This window comes from Bombyx mandarina, chromosome 21 (genome assembly GCF_030267445.1).
Source record: "Bombyx mandarina strain Sakado chromosome 21, ASM3026744v2".
Classification (NCBI taxonomy): domain Eukaryota; kingdom Metazoa; phylum Arthropoda; class Insecta; order Lepidoptera; family Bombycidae; genus Bombyx; species Bombyx mandarina.
Window position 1 is genome coordinate 10,743,996 of NC_143227.1, and position 16,755 is coordinate 10,760,750.

At 35.3% G+C, this 16,755-nt stretch overlaps 2 protein-coding genes across 2 annotated transcripts; one reads left to right on the top strand and one right to left on the bottom strand.

Annotated features, from left to right (window-relative positions):
• Positions 1 to 11,118, bottom strand: CCT3 (chaperonin containing TCP1 subunit 3). The gene is made up of 12 exons (XM_028185293.2): positions 10,321 to 11,118; positions 10,186 to 10,247; positions 9,918 to 10,094; positions 9,589 to 9,786; positions 8,955 to 9,079; positions 8,263 to 8,458; positions 7,272 to 7,426; positions 6,543 to 6,711; positions 5,713 to 5,805; positions 4,404 to 4,518; positions 1,875 to 2,050; positions 1 to 1,006 (listed from the first exon to the last, which is right to left on the bottom strand). Exons 1-12 carry the CDS (start codon positions 10,349 to 10,351, stop codon positions 881 to 883), a joined length of 1,623 nt encoding a protein of 540 aa, XP_028041094.2. The 5' UTR covers positions 10,352 to 11,118; the 3' UTR covers positions 1 to 880.
• A 1,438-nt stretch (positions 11,119 to 12,556) lies between these two features.
• Positions 12,557 to 14,550, top strand: LOC149500472 (uncharacterized). Its single transcript, XM_089736246.1, has 3 exons — positions 12,557 to 13,316; positions 13,440 to 13,668; positions 13,745 to 14,550. Exons 1-3 carry the CDS (start codon positions 12,822 to 12,824, stop codon positions 14,530 to 14,532), a joined length of 1,512 nt encoding a protein of 503 aa, XP_089592372.1. The 5' UTR covers positions 12,557 to 12,821; the 3' UTR covers positions 14,533 to 14,550.
• Positions 14,551 to 16,755: the final 2,205 nt, after the last annotated feature.

Here is a 16,755-nt window from a genome sequence, read left to right on the forward strand (position 1 = left end):
TTTTAGTTTATAAAATGTTTAATACTTTTGTTACATATTAAGATTCCAAGAAAATAAAATGCTCACGGTGCTGACGACACTAACACTAGTCAGCGCCAGACAAAACTAACTATAATCCGAACAAAAAAAGACAACTTTTTCAAAATACATTATCATAAATAAGACATTGTAATTGTAAGACAAAAATACAAGACAAGCATTTGTGATCGGTCTCACTTCCCGTAGTTACGATTAGGTTAAACAAATAGTTAGCTAGCGATAGAAATTCTAAATCCTTTGGGACATAACTTGCAATTCTCGGATGAACTGTCGATGAAATATTGCCAGTGTCAAAATTGAACGTATTTCAGCAGTGCACACTCAATCCACAACGTCAAAACAAGACTAAGTTATTTTTGAACATGATATTTGCTAAACTCATAAATCAAATATTAACTGATCGAAATATAACAATTCATATTGGTTTGCACATTACTGAACTTATAACTGAAAGTAACATTCAAAATATTTTAATAAATTCCTGTGAACCTTGAATTAATGAAAAAAAAAACCCAAAAAACCCAAAGTGTCTGGAAAAAGGAAGAGAGGCCGCCCCAGAACAATTTGGCGTTGCTCGGTGGAGCAGGAGCTAGGGGTCTTGGGTATGACGTGGGAAGGGCTAGAACAGACTGCCCAAGACCGATGTAAATGGAAAAATTTTATTCGAGCCCTACACCCCAGCAGAGGGTAATAGGAAATAATGATGATGATGATGAAATCTATAAATGATTCTATATTATGGTCTAGCTGAATAATTATCGTGTAATTTGAATGACATCTGCTGAACTACGGTCAAGATTAGTCCCAAAAGCGAGCTTAAATGCTAATTATATTATGTAAGTTAGTTTTCTTGGGCGGCCATCTCGGCCGGCGCCGCGGGCTCGTTGTTCTTGTTCTTCTTGGAGCCCGACACGATGTCGTCGATCCTCAGCAGCAGGATCGCTGTTTCGGCGGCTGTTTTGTACACCTGCAGTACGAATTTCATTTTAATGTTATATCTTAATGTTTCATTTTTTAATAGCATAAAAGATTCGTCGTATTCGTGTGTATTCGGAGGCTAATTGTATCAGAGCGCCGCTCATGAAACAAACGAATAAATTAAGGAAGTGTTAGGCAACGGCATGGCATTTGTCATTTTAATAAGGAACGGTGATCACTCGCTCTTAGGAGGTCACCGGTCACCGTTCTCGTCGAACCCGTTGCTTGCGACGAAGGGCTTGACGAGTAAATTAACCCTCAGACACAGCCCACTGAGTTTCTCGCCGGATCTTCTCAGTGGGTCGCGTTTCCGATCCGGTGGTAGATTCTGCGAAGCACGGCTCTTGCTAGGGTTCGCGTTAGCAACGTCGTCAGGTTTGAGCCCCGTGAGCTCACCTACTAGTTAAGGTTACGCTGAAATAGCCTTTCAAGGCTCTCAGGTAGGTAGGTAAAATAAAAGCTCTTAGGAGATCCGTATAGGCTTCGTCTGCGATAAAAATGGGAGAAAAACCTGGCGACCTATTTGTTATTTTGGTATACACTATCGTAATTGTTATGAAGCGTTGGCGTTTTTTGTTTATTGTAAGTCATTATATGTATTCATTTTAGTTATATATTTTGTCTGTCTCATTGAATATGGCGTCTATTGCATACAACTTAAATAATTTTGATCCATATTGACGTCTTGATGATAAAGCTATGAAGATCTAAAGTTAAGTTTCAATTGTATTGTAAAACGACCGCTTCAGCCTTCAAACTGGTACTCAAAACTGATTCGCGGCAGAAATAGGCCGAACCGCGGTACCTAGCCGCGAAGGCGTGTAATACATAGATGCAGAGTGGTGTGGTCCACGGACCTGCAGTTTGACGGCGAGCGGCTCCCAGATCCCCTTGACGGCCATGTCGACGATCTCGCCGGTCTCGCCGTCGATGCCGGCCGAGGCGAGTCCGGCGGCGTGGCGCGCCCGCAGCGCCGTGAGCGTGCGGATGGTGTTGGCGCCGCAGTTCTGCGCGAGCGTGCGCGGTATTATCTCTGCAACACGATTATACAAATTCGAGAGACTTTTTGGCGGAAACGCGAGTAGTGAAGTCGTGTGATTTGTTTTATTTTGTCTATTTAGTGTTTCTTCAGGTTTAAATGTGTAATAACGGTGGTTTATTAACTGTTTAATATCTGTGAAAGTGCACAAAAGTGGGAAAATGTAACAAAGCCGCTGGACGTAACTTCTCGGGATCCTCCGAAAAGTCCACTGAAAAAATGTCAGTAAATGACCATCATTTTACTGAGATTATATTTCATCCCATATCATCTCATCTCATTTCATTTCATTTCATCCCATTTGATCTCAAATTAATCATCTTAATTTTATTTCATTTCATTTCATTCCATCATAATATTATATTATCATTTTTCATAAAATTATGAATATAAATTAAAATAAGATATGACTTAAAGGTCTTAGTTACAAAGTCATAAAATCCCTTAAAAAATAAAAATAAAATACAAATTCTAATGGTCAGTTCAAGTTTTATGTGCCAACCCCGCCTTCAGTGCGAATTTTTTAACGTTCTCGATAGCGTAAAAGTTAACTCATGTTTGTATGAAATCGTTTGCGTACGTTTGCCGCTAGGGGCGCTGTTCCAACTGCATACAAAATATGAGCTAACTTTTACGTTATCGAGAACGTTAAGAAACTCGCACTAAGCACACGGAACTCGTGCGTAACGTTACGTTCTGAGCGCAGTGCAGCCTGCAAGTACTGAGATCTCTAGAGATTCATATTCTAAATATTGAACTTCAATTTTTCCTATTTATTTGTAGTATTTTAATAAAGTCTGAATTATTGTTGTGTTCGCATACATTATCTATACCAATATATAAATAAACCTACAGTGGTTTTTACGGATGTTTCGTTATAACTACTGAACCGTGCATCCGATTGACTTGAAACTTGGTATAATAGCCGGCAAACTTCTTGAGCATTTGACGTAGTGGGAGTAAGTTCGCGCATGGTACACTCACGTGCAAAAACATTATTTACTCTGCGTCATAATGCAATTAAATTATTAAAATCAACATATCTATTTATTTATATATTTATTAGAACATCAACAAAAAATAAAGGTTAATAATTGTAATAATTTAATCTTGGAGTACAATAGATATTCCTTCTATTAAGTCAAAACTAGAGCTGTTGCCAGGTCTTGGTTCAGTTGAAGCGAAGCTGGTATTTGTAATTTTTTTTTCGTTATCATAATCTTGAGCATTATCATCACTGTTTTCATCACCCGAGTCGCTATCATCGTGATGAGTCGACATAGGGCTCATCGGTGTAGTTTACAACTCGGTCGGTTCGGTCTACTTTTTTGTCTATAATTAATTATTTTTTGAAGATATTCGATTCGTAGTAATCGAATGTAACTTTTTTCAATTACCAGCTTCCGATTATTTTCTGTTTTTTTTTTCTATCTGAAGCCTAGCTCTTTCATAATTCGGCGTAAACTTCATACTGAGCCATTAAAATTTATATCTTCTTTAAATTTTTCGAAGCCTTTCCACGGTACGGAGTTTCGCTGCTTGTTATGTAGTTATTATGATTACATCTTTTTATTACAGATTGAACGAAACTATCCATTCCGGTAACTTTCTTCTTCCCTGATCTTTTCTTACCCGGAGTCCGAAACACGGCGAGCAAGCCAGAGCCTTTAGCTTCGTTAATAATGAACCTAACAGTACTCACGGATGTTTTTGTTGCTTCCGAAGTCTGTTTTACTTTTTCCATATCATTCTTCTCCTGTTTTATAATGAAGCAATATACGTCGTACACAATTTTTCTACCCTTTTTTTTGAATACTACACCGAATAGACCAATTTGTCGCGGCAGTGTATTTTTTATAAAAAATCAACAAACACTCAACAAATAGCAATGGCAACAAAGTCAACAAACAATTATAACAAATAACTTAACGATTAATAACGATAGACTTTTCACTGTACGCAAGCGTACTTTTGGGAGCAAGCGGAAAGAGGGCGCGGTGCGGGGCGCAAGGTTCGACTGATCTACCAATAACGCGCTCGATACGATTTCCCCTGCCGTCGCGCCTCACCCTCACCACCAAAGTGATCTAAAATTCGGTTCTGCGCAGTCAAGGTCATTTGCTCAAGAAGTTTGCCGATTACTATATCCATGTAGAAAATACATGTACTTAACGGATAGGCTAATATTTATATGAGTGTTGGACTCCCTAATAATAATGACAATAAATAATAATGTTAATTTTAAATGCCCAGTGAAGCGGGAGAGTACTGCTAGTCTACAATACAAAAATAAAAATATAATTTTATAATTCACTGATCAAAAATTAGATTTGCGTATGGCTAGTACCGAGCGCGGTGGCGACGGCCCTGTAGGGCGTGTTGTGCGCGGCGCGGTGCGACAGCGCGCTGGACACGGCCATCTCCGCGGCGCCGCCCCCCGCCACCAGCCGCGGCGACACCACCTACACGCACAACATTATATAATCAATTTGAACACCATCATTATGTATTTATACGATATCAAAATATGATCATTTTAATTCTACTTTAATACACAATCTTTTTTATATTTATCTATATATTAATACGTAAAGCAAAAACTTTGTAGGTACCCCTTTTTACGAAAATAGCGCGGATGGAGGAGTATGCTATTTCCCACAATTATAGAGAATATAGCGAAGGAGTGCAGAAAGTAATTTTTTTTTAAATTATGCATTAGTAAGACATTAAATCAATAAAAAAAATTACACACACTTCCTTGTATTTGACACACACACATATGTATACTCTATGTTTATTGTCAAATTTTTGTTGCTTATAGTCTGTGGTCAAATTGAGAATAGGTTAATATTGTTTATTTGTCTATAGTGTAGTCTTGACGAAATCTGTTTTTATAGAAGTATAATAGTCTGACAATAGAACCATAACAATGTTCAAACTTATAATTTCAATTAGTTACAGCCGAATTCGTCTACTGGAGGACCACTAGTAATATTAATTCTGCAATGGAAAGAAAATGAATAACAATATTAAACAAGTAACTTGATTCTCAGTACACAAAATAATTAAATTTACCCTAAGTACTGACTAATAATGTATCTCTAGTATGAGTTCTGTTTAAAATCATTAGGACAGAATGGGCATTTAAAATAATAAATTAAACACTTATATTTGTTTTGTATTACATTTTGAAAATCAATCATACTTTTAAATGTTGACATTGGTTGAACTTTATAAATGTGGACATTTATTGGAATTACCAAATGTCTTAGTTCTCTCCTTTTTTTAATCATACAATGACTTTATATAATTATATAAAGTAAGAAAGATTGTATTTTTTTTAAAACCAATGATTTCTTAATCGAATATTCGATTCGAAAAAAAAAATGCAAATTTCTATACAGTAGATAGATAGTGTGTCAATACCCCATAGACACAGCCCACTGAGTTTCTCGCCGGATCTTCTCAGTGGGTCGCGTTTCCGATCCGGTGGTAGATTCTGCGAAGCACGGCTCTTGCTAGGGTCACTGTTAGCAACACTCCGGTTGAGCCCCGCGAGCTCACCTACAAACGTTAGGGCGAAGCTGAAATAGCCTCTCATATAGGCTATCAGCATAGGTAGGAAAAAAAAAAAAAAAAAGTGTTAATACACTTACCAAATTCTTGGCGACGTGCAAAGCGTCTTGAAGATTCCTTTCAATCTCATTCAGGACGTCCTTAGAAGCACCACGGAGTAATATTGTGCATGCCTTAAAAATGTATTTTTAGATTATTATTTCATTTCATTTTACTCATTTTCTATATTCATTTCAATAGTTGAGAGGAGAAAATGCATATTGTTAAATTATTATTGTAATACTATGAAATTATTGTTAGGTATACTATTAATCACTCCAGGTCAAGGAGCAAGCGCAAGACAGGGTAAAGTGGAGACAACTTGTGAGGGCCCTATGTACTAGCGGGGTACCCTAGGACAACAACAACAACAACAATACTATTAATCAAAGTAATTTGCGCTGCACTGTCCTCACTAGGTGCTCTTTTGGATGCTTTAGGATGCTCTTTTTTATTGTTTAGATAGGTGAACGAGCTCTTACAACCCACAGACATCAACATCAATGTTGCCATCGTCCTTCATTATTTAATCGGACAATTTTACACTCACTGTTATCATGTTTGATGCATTAAGAATCGCCAAACATATTAAACACTGTTTAATAGTGAGTTTATTAAAAAAAAAAAGATGAAGTAGTGATAACATCTACTATTTAAGTATTTGTGTGTTTTTCTTCCATACATTCCTAATGCACTTCTTCAATTGTTTTGAGACTCAGTAGCTGTAACTGGTACTTCAGGGAACAATTCTTTTATAGTACCAAGGCATGATAGGTGGTGAGTTTCAAGAAATCTATATATTTCATACAAGTAATGATAATCACAGCAGAATGTGAGCAGATTAGTGATTTAAATATAATTAATTTAGTACCTTGGGGTTCTTGCACTCAGTGACAAAAGTGAAATATTCATCTCCGATCTTCTTGATCTCAAACAGTCCAGCTCCAGTGCCAACATCGGATTCCTTGAGTTCCTCAGTACGGTTGACAATTGTTGCTCCACACGCCCGCGCTAGACGGTTGTTGTCCGTTTTACGGAGTCTAGAATGATTTTCAATTAATTAAACTGAAGAAACTGAGAAATAAAACTTTAAAGGTATACTGTAATGGCAAATACAGAACTGAACTCAATGATTCTATCCAATCATATCGAAAATTTAATTTATTGCTCACAAAGCGGAAATAGTTGATTGAATGTTCAGTGGTTACGAGTGTACGAGTTTTATGATCTGCATAAATCTCAAACCCTCACTGCACACTCCACATAGGACATCTATTAAGTCATAGTCTCAAATGTACCAGAATGTACATGCGTCAAATGTACCAGAATATCTTTATAATCAGAATGCATGGTGATTTACTGTGTTATAGTTACATTATTATTACTACATTACATTATTATTACACATAGTATTATTTATAGTTACAAGACATAATGATAGCATGCTCAAAATAAGAGATACCACTAGTTAGTGTGGTACTTACTACCTCCAAAAATGTGTTAAATTATTACTACCCTTTTATTAAAACAGCACATCAGTCACAATGAAACAAAACAAAGAAGGCTTTATTCACATATTATACAATGTGAAAATACATACCTGCGGATAGCAGTAATTCCAGCCTTAACAAGATAATGTTGTGCAAGATCTGAAACTCCCTTTTCGGTAAAGACAATATCTGGTTTAAGTGCAATAATTTCTTCACATTGACGCTGTACATGTTCCTCTTCCAGTTGTAGCAGTTTAGTGAAGTCCTATAATAAATAAAATCATGTTCGTTACGATCAGTCATATTGTGGTAAATTCTACATTCTAATCTCTATATATATAAATGAATTGCTGTTCGTTAGTATCGCTAAAACTCGAGAAAGGCTGGACCCATTTGGCTAATTTCGATCTTGAATTATTTGTGGAAGTCCAGAGAAGGTTTAAAAGGTATATAAATATGAAAATACTTGGAATTAAATAAAAATAACTATTTTGTTTTTCCTTTGATGTGTCTTCCGTCAGACGGATTCCTTTTGTTTGTTTTAAGTTTATTTTATACAAAAATTTAGGTCTTTTACTTATAGATTGAGGCACTACGAAGTTTGCCGGGTCAGCTAGTATTCAATATAATAAGTCTAGAAATCAAGAATTTTCCATAGACACTAACTACTCATTGGCAATTACACAACAAAAATTATTCACTGAGTATTGTGGCAACCACTTTAATGTCAGATCAGAAATTTAAAAAGACACTGCCATATCAACCATTGTTTTTATTCAACATACAAATGTCTTTGTCAGACATTGTAATATTCCATGTCACTTTGATTAATGTAACTTAAACTTAATGTAAAGATGGCCAATATCATAATGCATGTACTCACAATGGAAGGAATTTCTCAGTCTTTTTGTTTTTCGAATTACTCTTCTTTTTTTTTGGTTTAAATTGGCAAACCTACAACCCATGTCAGCCAATCAAATGTTGGCTAGGTGTTGGCACATGAATTCCACCACAAAGACATGAGGACATAGTCTTATTTGTATTGAATTAATGGGTCCAATTAGTAATTTTAAAGTATAAAACTTGCACACTATTATTTACCTGTTCACCCATAATCTCAATGTTGGTCTGACTCTCTCCCTTTTTGTATTCAAGTGGGCAATCCAACAGGATAATTCGCGGATTTTCAATGTACCTCCTCATCTTTGGATGGGTTACATCCTTGTTGAACATAACACCGCTGAGTACACGAGACTCTTCAACTGTGCCACCTGGGATCTTTTCCACTTTTGCATAACTGTAAATGATTTATTAAAATTGTATTTTGAGACATATGTGGTAAGTGTAAGAAGACAATGATTTAAAAAAATTATATTGTGTCACAAACAAAATACTTTCTTCATTTCATGAACTACGCAGATACTACATTTTGGTCCTTTTTTGTTTCATTTTCTTGCACTCTTATATCATAGTACATACTACTTCTACTCTCCTTAGCTGATTTTGGCCAAGGTGTCCACTTTAACTCTATTTCTAATTGTCAAGGTATTTTTTTTTTCTATTTTATCACATCTGGTATTTGTTGTCAAAAATGATTCCTTGATATATCCTTACTTTGTGTACTGTTATATAAACTACAATCAATGGTATACCTTGACCATCACATTGGTGATATATTTAGCAACTGTATCCCAGCCAGAGTCAGTCAGTATATTTATTATAAGCCTTTGATATCAAGTTGTAGCTTTTGTGAAATTATTTTGCTTTTCTATATAAAAATGTGTAATACTTACTTTTTGATGTCAACCTCAATTCTGCCATTATCATTCACAGTAACAGTATTAACCGCATCAAGAGCAATGTCTACGGCAAGATCTGCCCAACGACCGATGTACTTTGTTCCAACACATGAACGAATCTGTTAATAAATTTTAAATTTATTGCCAAATAATGGATATCAACAATACATATGATGCAATGACATAGTCAAGCACTGGTCTTCAGCTGAGGATTCTCCTCAAATGTCAATTGAATAAGACCATACTATATCACTCAAAGACTGAAAATAGCCCAGTCCATAGTTGCATTTTACATAACATAGTTGTTTGGAAGAATTCTGGTTTGGTGATAGGCAGTGCAGTGGTAAAAATATCATGGGATTGTCCCAAATAATTCCATTAAAACACTCCCCATGGAAAATAAATTATAAAATATAAAGTATGGAGTACTATTACCCGTATTTTAGAAAAAATAAAGTTTTTTTTAAATTTTTATAGTATAACCAATCATTTGTCACACAACTATCAACAAGTTGCAGCATGTAACAAGTGTATTTCAAGTCAGAGACTGTAATGATTTAATTTTGTTTACATCAACTATTTTACTTACAACTTCAAACTACTTACTTAAAACTATTATTTTACTTACAACTTCTTTCATCTTATCTCTATCATTCAAATCTACAGGCACTGAAATTTTGTCTTGAAGCAGCACTATGGCATCCTCTAAAGCTTGGCGGTATTCTCTGATGATGACTGTTGGATGAATATTCTGTGTCAAGAAAGGTTCTGCAATCGCCAACATTTCTCCTGCTAGCACTATGACTGATGTGGTTCCATCTCCAACCTTCAAATAGATAAGACTCAATTTCATAATTAGATGCAATACAACACAGACACTCAAATAAATAATACTAATATTAGGCATTAACAGATGGTAACATGGTACATGACTATCTATAAAAATCATTTTCTAACCTCTTCATCTTGGGTCCTTGCGATTTCGATCATAGATTTTGCAGCTGGATGTTGGACTGTGATTTCCCTGAGTATAGCATTACCATCGTTGGTCATCACGATGCCTCCCATAGGGTCCATTAACATTTTTAACATGGCCTGAGGTCCGAGGCATGTTCTTATAACATCGGCTATGGTCTAAAACAAAAGTAAGTACAGGTTTTTTTCGAGTTTTAAATCAAGTTTATGGTGAAAATTTTTATATTTTCAAGTTTCTTAATTTATATACCTTTCCTGCACTAATATTTTCAAGCTGAACTTTCCGGCCGGACTCACGTTTTGTATTTTGGCCTGAGAAACGAATATGATGAATTAGAACGTGTTTCTTGATCAATTTATCATATTTAGGTGTTAAGATACTCACTGAGAACTAATATAGGTTGCTGTCCATACATTTTGAAAAAATTAAATGTGTTTTATTATTTAAATTACAAAAACTTCTTCCAGAAAATCGGTGCCCAATGACAAATTTATGAGAGACAAGAAAATCGCGTGTTAATCTTAGTTGCCACACTGAAAAAGAACCATAGATTACAAAATAAAAAGTTTCCACTTAAGCTTTACTTATTAGATATGAAATAATTCATAATTGGGAATTTAATTGTTTTTATGATCGAACAATCACCAATAGTCATCGAACAAACGATAATTGATCAAAATTAATTAATCTGAGCGATAAAAATAAAGATATCTAATAAAAGGGGCCAACTTAAGGGTGATCATTTGTTTAATTAATTATAAATAAATAAAAGACGAAGAAACAATTTTTACATTCGAAAATTAACGAACAAACGACGAGCAAGTAACTAAAAATTAAAAAAAACTGAAAATCAAAAAAGGGGAGCCAAATTCAGTGAGCCGTATGGAGGGTAGAGGTAAGGAAACCGTCTCTGTTGTGAAAAAGTGTCCGTTAAAATCTGCTAAATAAGGGTGGCGCCATAGTAGTAACCAGGTAAATTTTAAGAAAGGTGTTGAAGTATATTAGAATAAGATAGAGAAATAACAAAGGACAAAAGAACTGTAAGGTACAAAATCACAAAAAGTATTTTATTTAAAGCTGATAAGAAAATGCAATCGATGTCTCCACGTTTCACCACAGCAATAATTTTAGGTTATATTGACGAAATTAGTTTGGACTCCGTAAACATATGAGATCTTGTATTACACTGTCGCTAACTACTCTAGTCATTAAATATATTAAATTTCCTAACTCAGCATACTTCAATCAGTTAAAAACCACTCAATTCCATACCCTGTGCCTATGCTAAAACCATTCTGGAGGACTTTTGAACTGTTATTTAGTGCTGAAAGTGGGAAACTTTTTCAAGCTTCTCCCATATGAGACGGTTCTCCTTACCTCTACCCTCCATAGTACCTAGGTACCGCTTTTAATAGTGGATTTCATTTTTTTTTCAACATGGCAATCGTCTTTTTCCGATGTCAGTGCTGCACAGTTGCCAGATGGGGGGGATTCCCTGCAAATTCGGGGGGTTTTTCGACCTCGAGGGGGAAATTCGGGGGGAAAGATTCTTTGGGGGGACATTCGGGGGGGAAAAGTTAGTTAGAAATTTCGGAGGTTTTTTAAGTATCAATAATTCATCCTCAAACACAGTTCGCAATTACTATTAGAATAATTATAGTCTACTATACTATTCACAAGTCAATATTATAAAGGACGAATTATGCAACCAAATGGCAATAGAAACTGCCGAAGCGGTTCTCAGGATTCGATTTTCACTGCCAAATAGAGCCATAAATTTTGTTCCCACATCGGACATGTTAAATATCTTTAACTTCGAAAACGTGTATGCTTTAAATAATAATAACGAAAGTGAATATGATTGTAATAATTGTTTAGAGATGGTTGAAGTTATAGGGACAGCTTGATTAAAAAATAAAAGAATCCTTTTGGTTTTTTATTTCTTCTTTAAAATAAGTAAAGACTGTTTTGGGGGTTTTTTTCTTCAAAAAGCCTATTTTCGGGGGGTTTTCGAAAAAAGTTGGGGGGAAATTCACGCGGTCGTCTGGCAGCACTGCAGTGCTGCAAGCCCTACATAGTTTTTAAAATTATATTTAATGCATTGTTGTAGAGGTGCACCAATTCAAACATCGTTAATTGAAAAAAGAACAAAAATTTAGATAATTATTTGAAGCTGTAATAGCTGGGATGAAATTGAAAAAAATGAAATGGAATGAAACGAGATGAAATAAAATAAATTACTGTACAATACATTATACTGAAACTTCAGTGAAGTCTGATCCGGGAACCCACGTTCATCGATATTAAACCCCTCATTCGTAGTAATTCGTACACTTTGACAGATGTTAAACGCTTACATAAAAAGTCATCATTACTAAACGTTCAAATTAATGAGTAAATTATTACAAGAAAAAGCATTTTACAACTATTCTTCTTGTGTTCTCAAAAATATTAAGAATAGATTATTTTCATGCACAAAAATAAATTACACATTTTATAATAGTCCTTCTTAAATAGCATTAATTATAACTATAGTCGGATTTTTAATTAGACGAAGCCCACTGACAGTAGCTAATGTCACTTTGTAAAATAATGTTGCTATATTTAAAGTAATAGTGATGCGTTCTTGTTCAATCAGATGAATGAACAATGAGTGTGAATAGTTAATCATTTCAAACTATAAAAGAATATTATTTCTAATTTAAAATAAAATTGTACAAAAGTGCTCTGATATAAGTTACTAGTAGTATGTAACTACAATCAGTTTTTTGACAGCTTATTACAAAGCGCGGCGCGGCGACTAGTGCCAACACCGATCAACGCCGCGCGCGTCAGTTGCCATTTTGTTTGTAATTCGGCTTCTAACCTCTGGTCTGATAGCACGAATGTTTTTTCTGCGCTCACGCTGTTTAGTTATTGTTTTTGTTAAGTTTTTCGTTACGTTGTGTTTGTGGAAATTGTTGTGTTTATTTGTTGCTATATTGTTCCGTACAAACGATATGGATCCTCAACCAAGCACGTCAAGCCAAAGTTTGTCTCCAAGAAAGAAGAGACCGCGGATTGCTTTAAGCGTTACCGAAAAAGCTATGATACAAAACGTCTACAAACACGTATTTGAGGAGAAAGCTGCTTCACTATTACCTATTGAAGCTCCCGAAAAAAAAGAATGTGTTTCGAAAACAGCTGACATTTTGGGAATTGGTGTGACCTCAGTTTACAGAGTATTAAAAGAACACAAACAAAATGAACAATTTAAGTCTCCCGAGAAACGTGGACCGAAACACAGTTTCAAAGATAAATTAGACGATTTTACTTTTGCCGCTATAAGGCGAAAAGTACATCATTTTTTTTATGCAAATGAGCCACCCACCATTATAAAGGTATCTTAAACTTTATTCCTTCTACTGCATTATATTCTGTGTCTACCATAATTTTCTTTGTAAAACCAAAGTATTAGATTGCGTGGACTTCCTTACTCAAAAACTTTTTTTATTACTTTGCAGATTCTTAAGGTTGTCAATGAAGATCCAGACTTGCCCGATTTTTCTTGGAGTACATTAAGAAATGTTATGAAACATTTAAATTTCAATTATATCAGAAAATCAAGACAAAGTATTTTAATCGACAGACAGGACATAATTTTATGGCGCCAGCGATACCTTCGAAATATTAAAGAGTATCGAAAGGAAGGAAGGTATATTTATTACCAAGATGAAACCTGGATCAACGAAGGTAATTACAATTTTCTGTTTTCTTTACATTAAATTGTACTTTCAATAATTAATTAATATTTTTCACTGTCTTGAAGGTCATGCACCGAAAAAGGTATGGATTAACCAAACAGTTTTATCGTCCCGCCAGGCCTTCCTAGATGGCTTGACCACTGGTTTAAAACAGCCTTTAGGAAAGGGCAAACGATTAATTATCGGCCATATAGGCGGGGAAGAAGGATTCGTAGAAGACAGCCTATTAATATTTGAAGCCAAAAAGAATAAAGAAGATTATCATCAAGAGATGAATGCTGATTCCTTTGAGAAGTGGTTTAGGGGGGTCTTGCCAAAACTAAAACCTAATTCCGTAGTAGTGATGGATAATGCCCCCTACCACTCCAGGAAACTAGAATCGCTGCCTACAATGTCTTGGACTAAACCTAGGATACAAGAGTGGCTAACGAGCAAAAATATTTCATTCGAAGCAACAACGGTTAAAGCTACTCTTATAGACATTGTACGGCAGCACAAACAAGAACATTGCGATAAGTATGTTGTGGACGAGATGGCAGCGCAGCATGGGGTAATTGTGTTACGTCTGCCCCCATACCACTGTGAGCTCAATCCCATTGAGTTGGTATGGGCGCAAGCTAAAGGATATGTTGCAAGAAATAACAAAACCTTCAAAATGACAGAAGTAAAAAAACTTTTTGAAGAAGGACTTCAACATATCACACCTGAAAAATGGAGTAGCTGCGTGTCTCATATAATTAAAGAAGAAGACAAAATGTATGGTCTCGACCACATGATCGACAATGTTTCAGACAGATTTATAATTAATGTCACCGAAAGCGATAGTGATGATTTTTTATCTGATGATGAATAAAAACAAATTATGTAATAAGCGATGTTTTTTTATTTTCATTACCTACCTATAATTATTATATTTTACAACATCATACATCTATAGTTTCAAGTACATGATGTATTGAAAATAGGACAGTCTTACAAGTTTCCTCGCAATGTTTTGCTTAATGTTTAAAACACTCGGTATTCAGTATAGGTCGATACTATAGGAACATAGTCATCGAAAACTAGTTGGTATGTACAAAGCTGTACCCGATATCGGCAGTTTGGCACACTAACTATTCACTAGACAATGGAGGCAATTTCATTCATTAAGGAGTTTTTTCAATTATTCACTTTGTCACAACACTATCTTTATTTCATCAAAAACTGACAACACAGTAAACGTCAGTTTACTTCGTCTAATAAAAAATCCGACTATAGAAGAGTATTAAAGCTAAAAAAGGAGTACAACTTATTCAAGGTAACAAAGTAAAAATCAAAACAGCATTTTAAATTAATTTAAAACAAAGAAATTGAAGATTTCAATTGATTTCGTAAAGCACCTAAAATCTTCAGCTCCCGTAACGCCATCTAGCCTTAAAAAGGAACAACATGAATTTATCTACATAAAAATGTCAGAGTGTTCTCCTAATTAAAACACATTTCAATTGATTTCATGCATCTTACAGTAGGTGGCGCATATAATCTTTTTAGTAAAAAATTGTCAGACCTATGGGTTGCCTGGCCAGATTAAGCTCAGATTCGGAGTTATGACGCCCGGTAGCGAGAGCAGTGCTCCGCAGTGTCTACTATCGGATCGGAAACGCGATCCACTGAAAATATCCGGCGGGAAACTTGGTGGGCTGTGGGTTAATTTACTCGCCGAGCCCTAAGTCGCAAGCGACGATTTCTACAGGTACGGTGATGCGGACTGTAGATACCTTACTGATGGAGTCTGACTCCAGATCGTCGTGGAGATCTACGTTTCTCGCGAATCACGGTGCTCCGACGGCTGTCCTTGAAAAACGGGATTAGATAATTTGAAGGGTTTTCAAATTAATGCGGGCCGCGTGAGCGAACACTACACTTGGCTAAGTCATGACCGGGCGTATGCAAATTTTGTAGAGGGTCACCTTATCACCTTATTACGAAGAGACAATTTACTTCGCTTGCAAATCATCGGATAGAGGACAGCACCCTACCGTCAGTCAGGTTCAGCTGTCATAAGAATAAGGTATTGTTTTTGTGCAAGCTCACTCTTGTAATGAAGCGCTGGGTGGGTGCCAGTATACTTAGTAATTGAACATATTGAAATATTTTATTTAATTTTAATATAATAGATTGTTAACACTTCTTTTATTAATCTATTGGTAAACGGAGAAAGTTTGTAGACATTATTTAAAATAACGTAAGAGAACCATTTAGTTTAAGTTCAACATCATAATGTTACAAAATAATAAGAAAAGAAAAACAAATAACCATCGTTAAGTCTATCAACCTAATGTTTTTACCAGTAGATTGCACGTTGGGTTTGTTAGATCTATACAACGGCATCAATCTGGAGAGTCCTAGAAACGCGTAGAACACCTCATAGTATATTTAATTTTAAACTAGGCAATATAGCAGTCAAAATAACCACACTCGTTGTGGGCTAAAAGATAAGACGCCTTGTGTGTTGATATCAAGCGATGCAACGCTGTTCGAATCCCGCTGGCAGGTACTTACAAGTTGTTCCAGTGAAACGCGTACTTAACAAATGTTCATGATTGACTTCCAATGTGAAGGATCGTGCAATAAAAATCAAATCAAGAAAAAATAAAATTTGCGTAATTACTGGTGGTATGACATCTTGTGAGTCCGCACGGGTAGGTACAGCATAAATACTGTGAAGCAGTAATGCGTTTCGGTTTGAAGGGTGGGGCAGGCGTTGTACTGTAAAAACTGAGACCTTAGAATTAGAACTCTGGTCACAACCTGAGTGGCGACGTTTATGTTGTTGACGTCTATAGCTTTTAAGGTTTTAAAGGTTCAATTAATAATTTATCGATAACAATCATTCATTTAATTACGTCAATTTAAATATTATAAATAAAACAACATTTAGTTTTGAATAATTTTAATAAATAATTTGAAAATAACAAAGCCTTTTTAAAAATTTTTAGATTGAAAATTTTGATTACGTAATATTAAGATTCATTTTAATGAAATCTCTGACTAGACATTTAAGGTGAGATCATAAGTATATAATCTATGGGTAAGA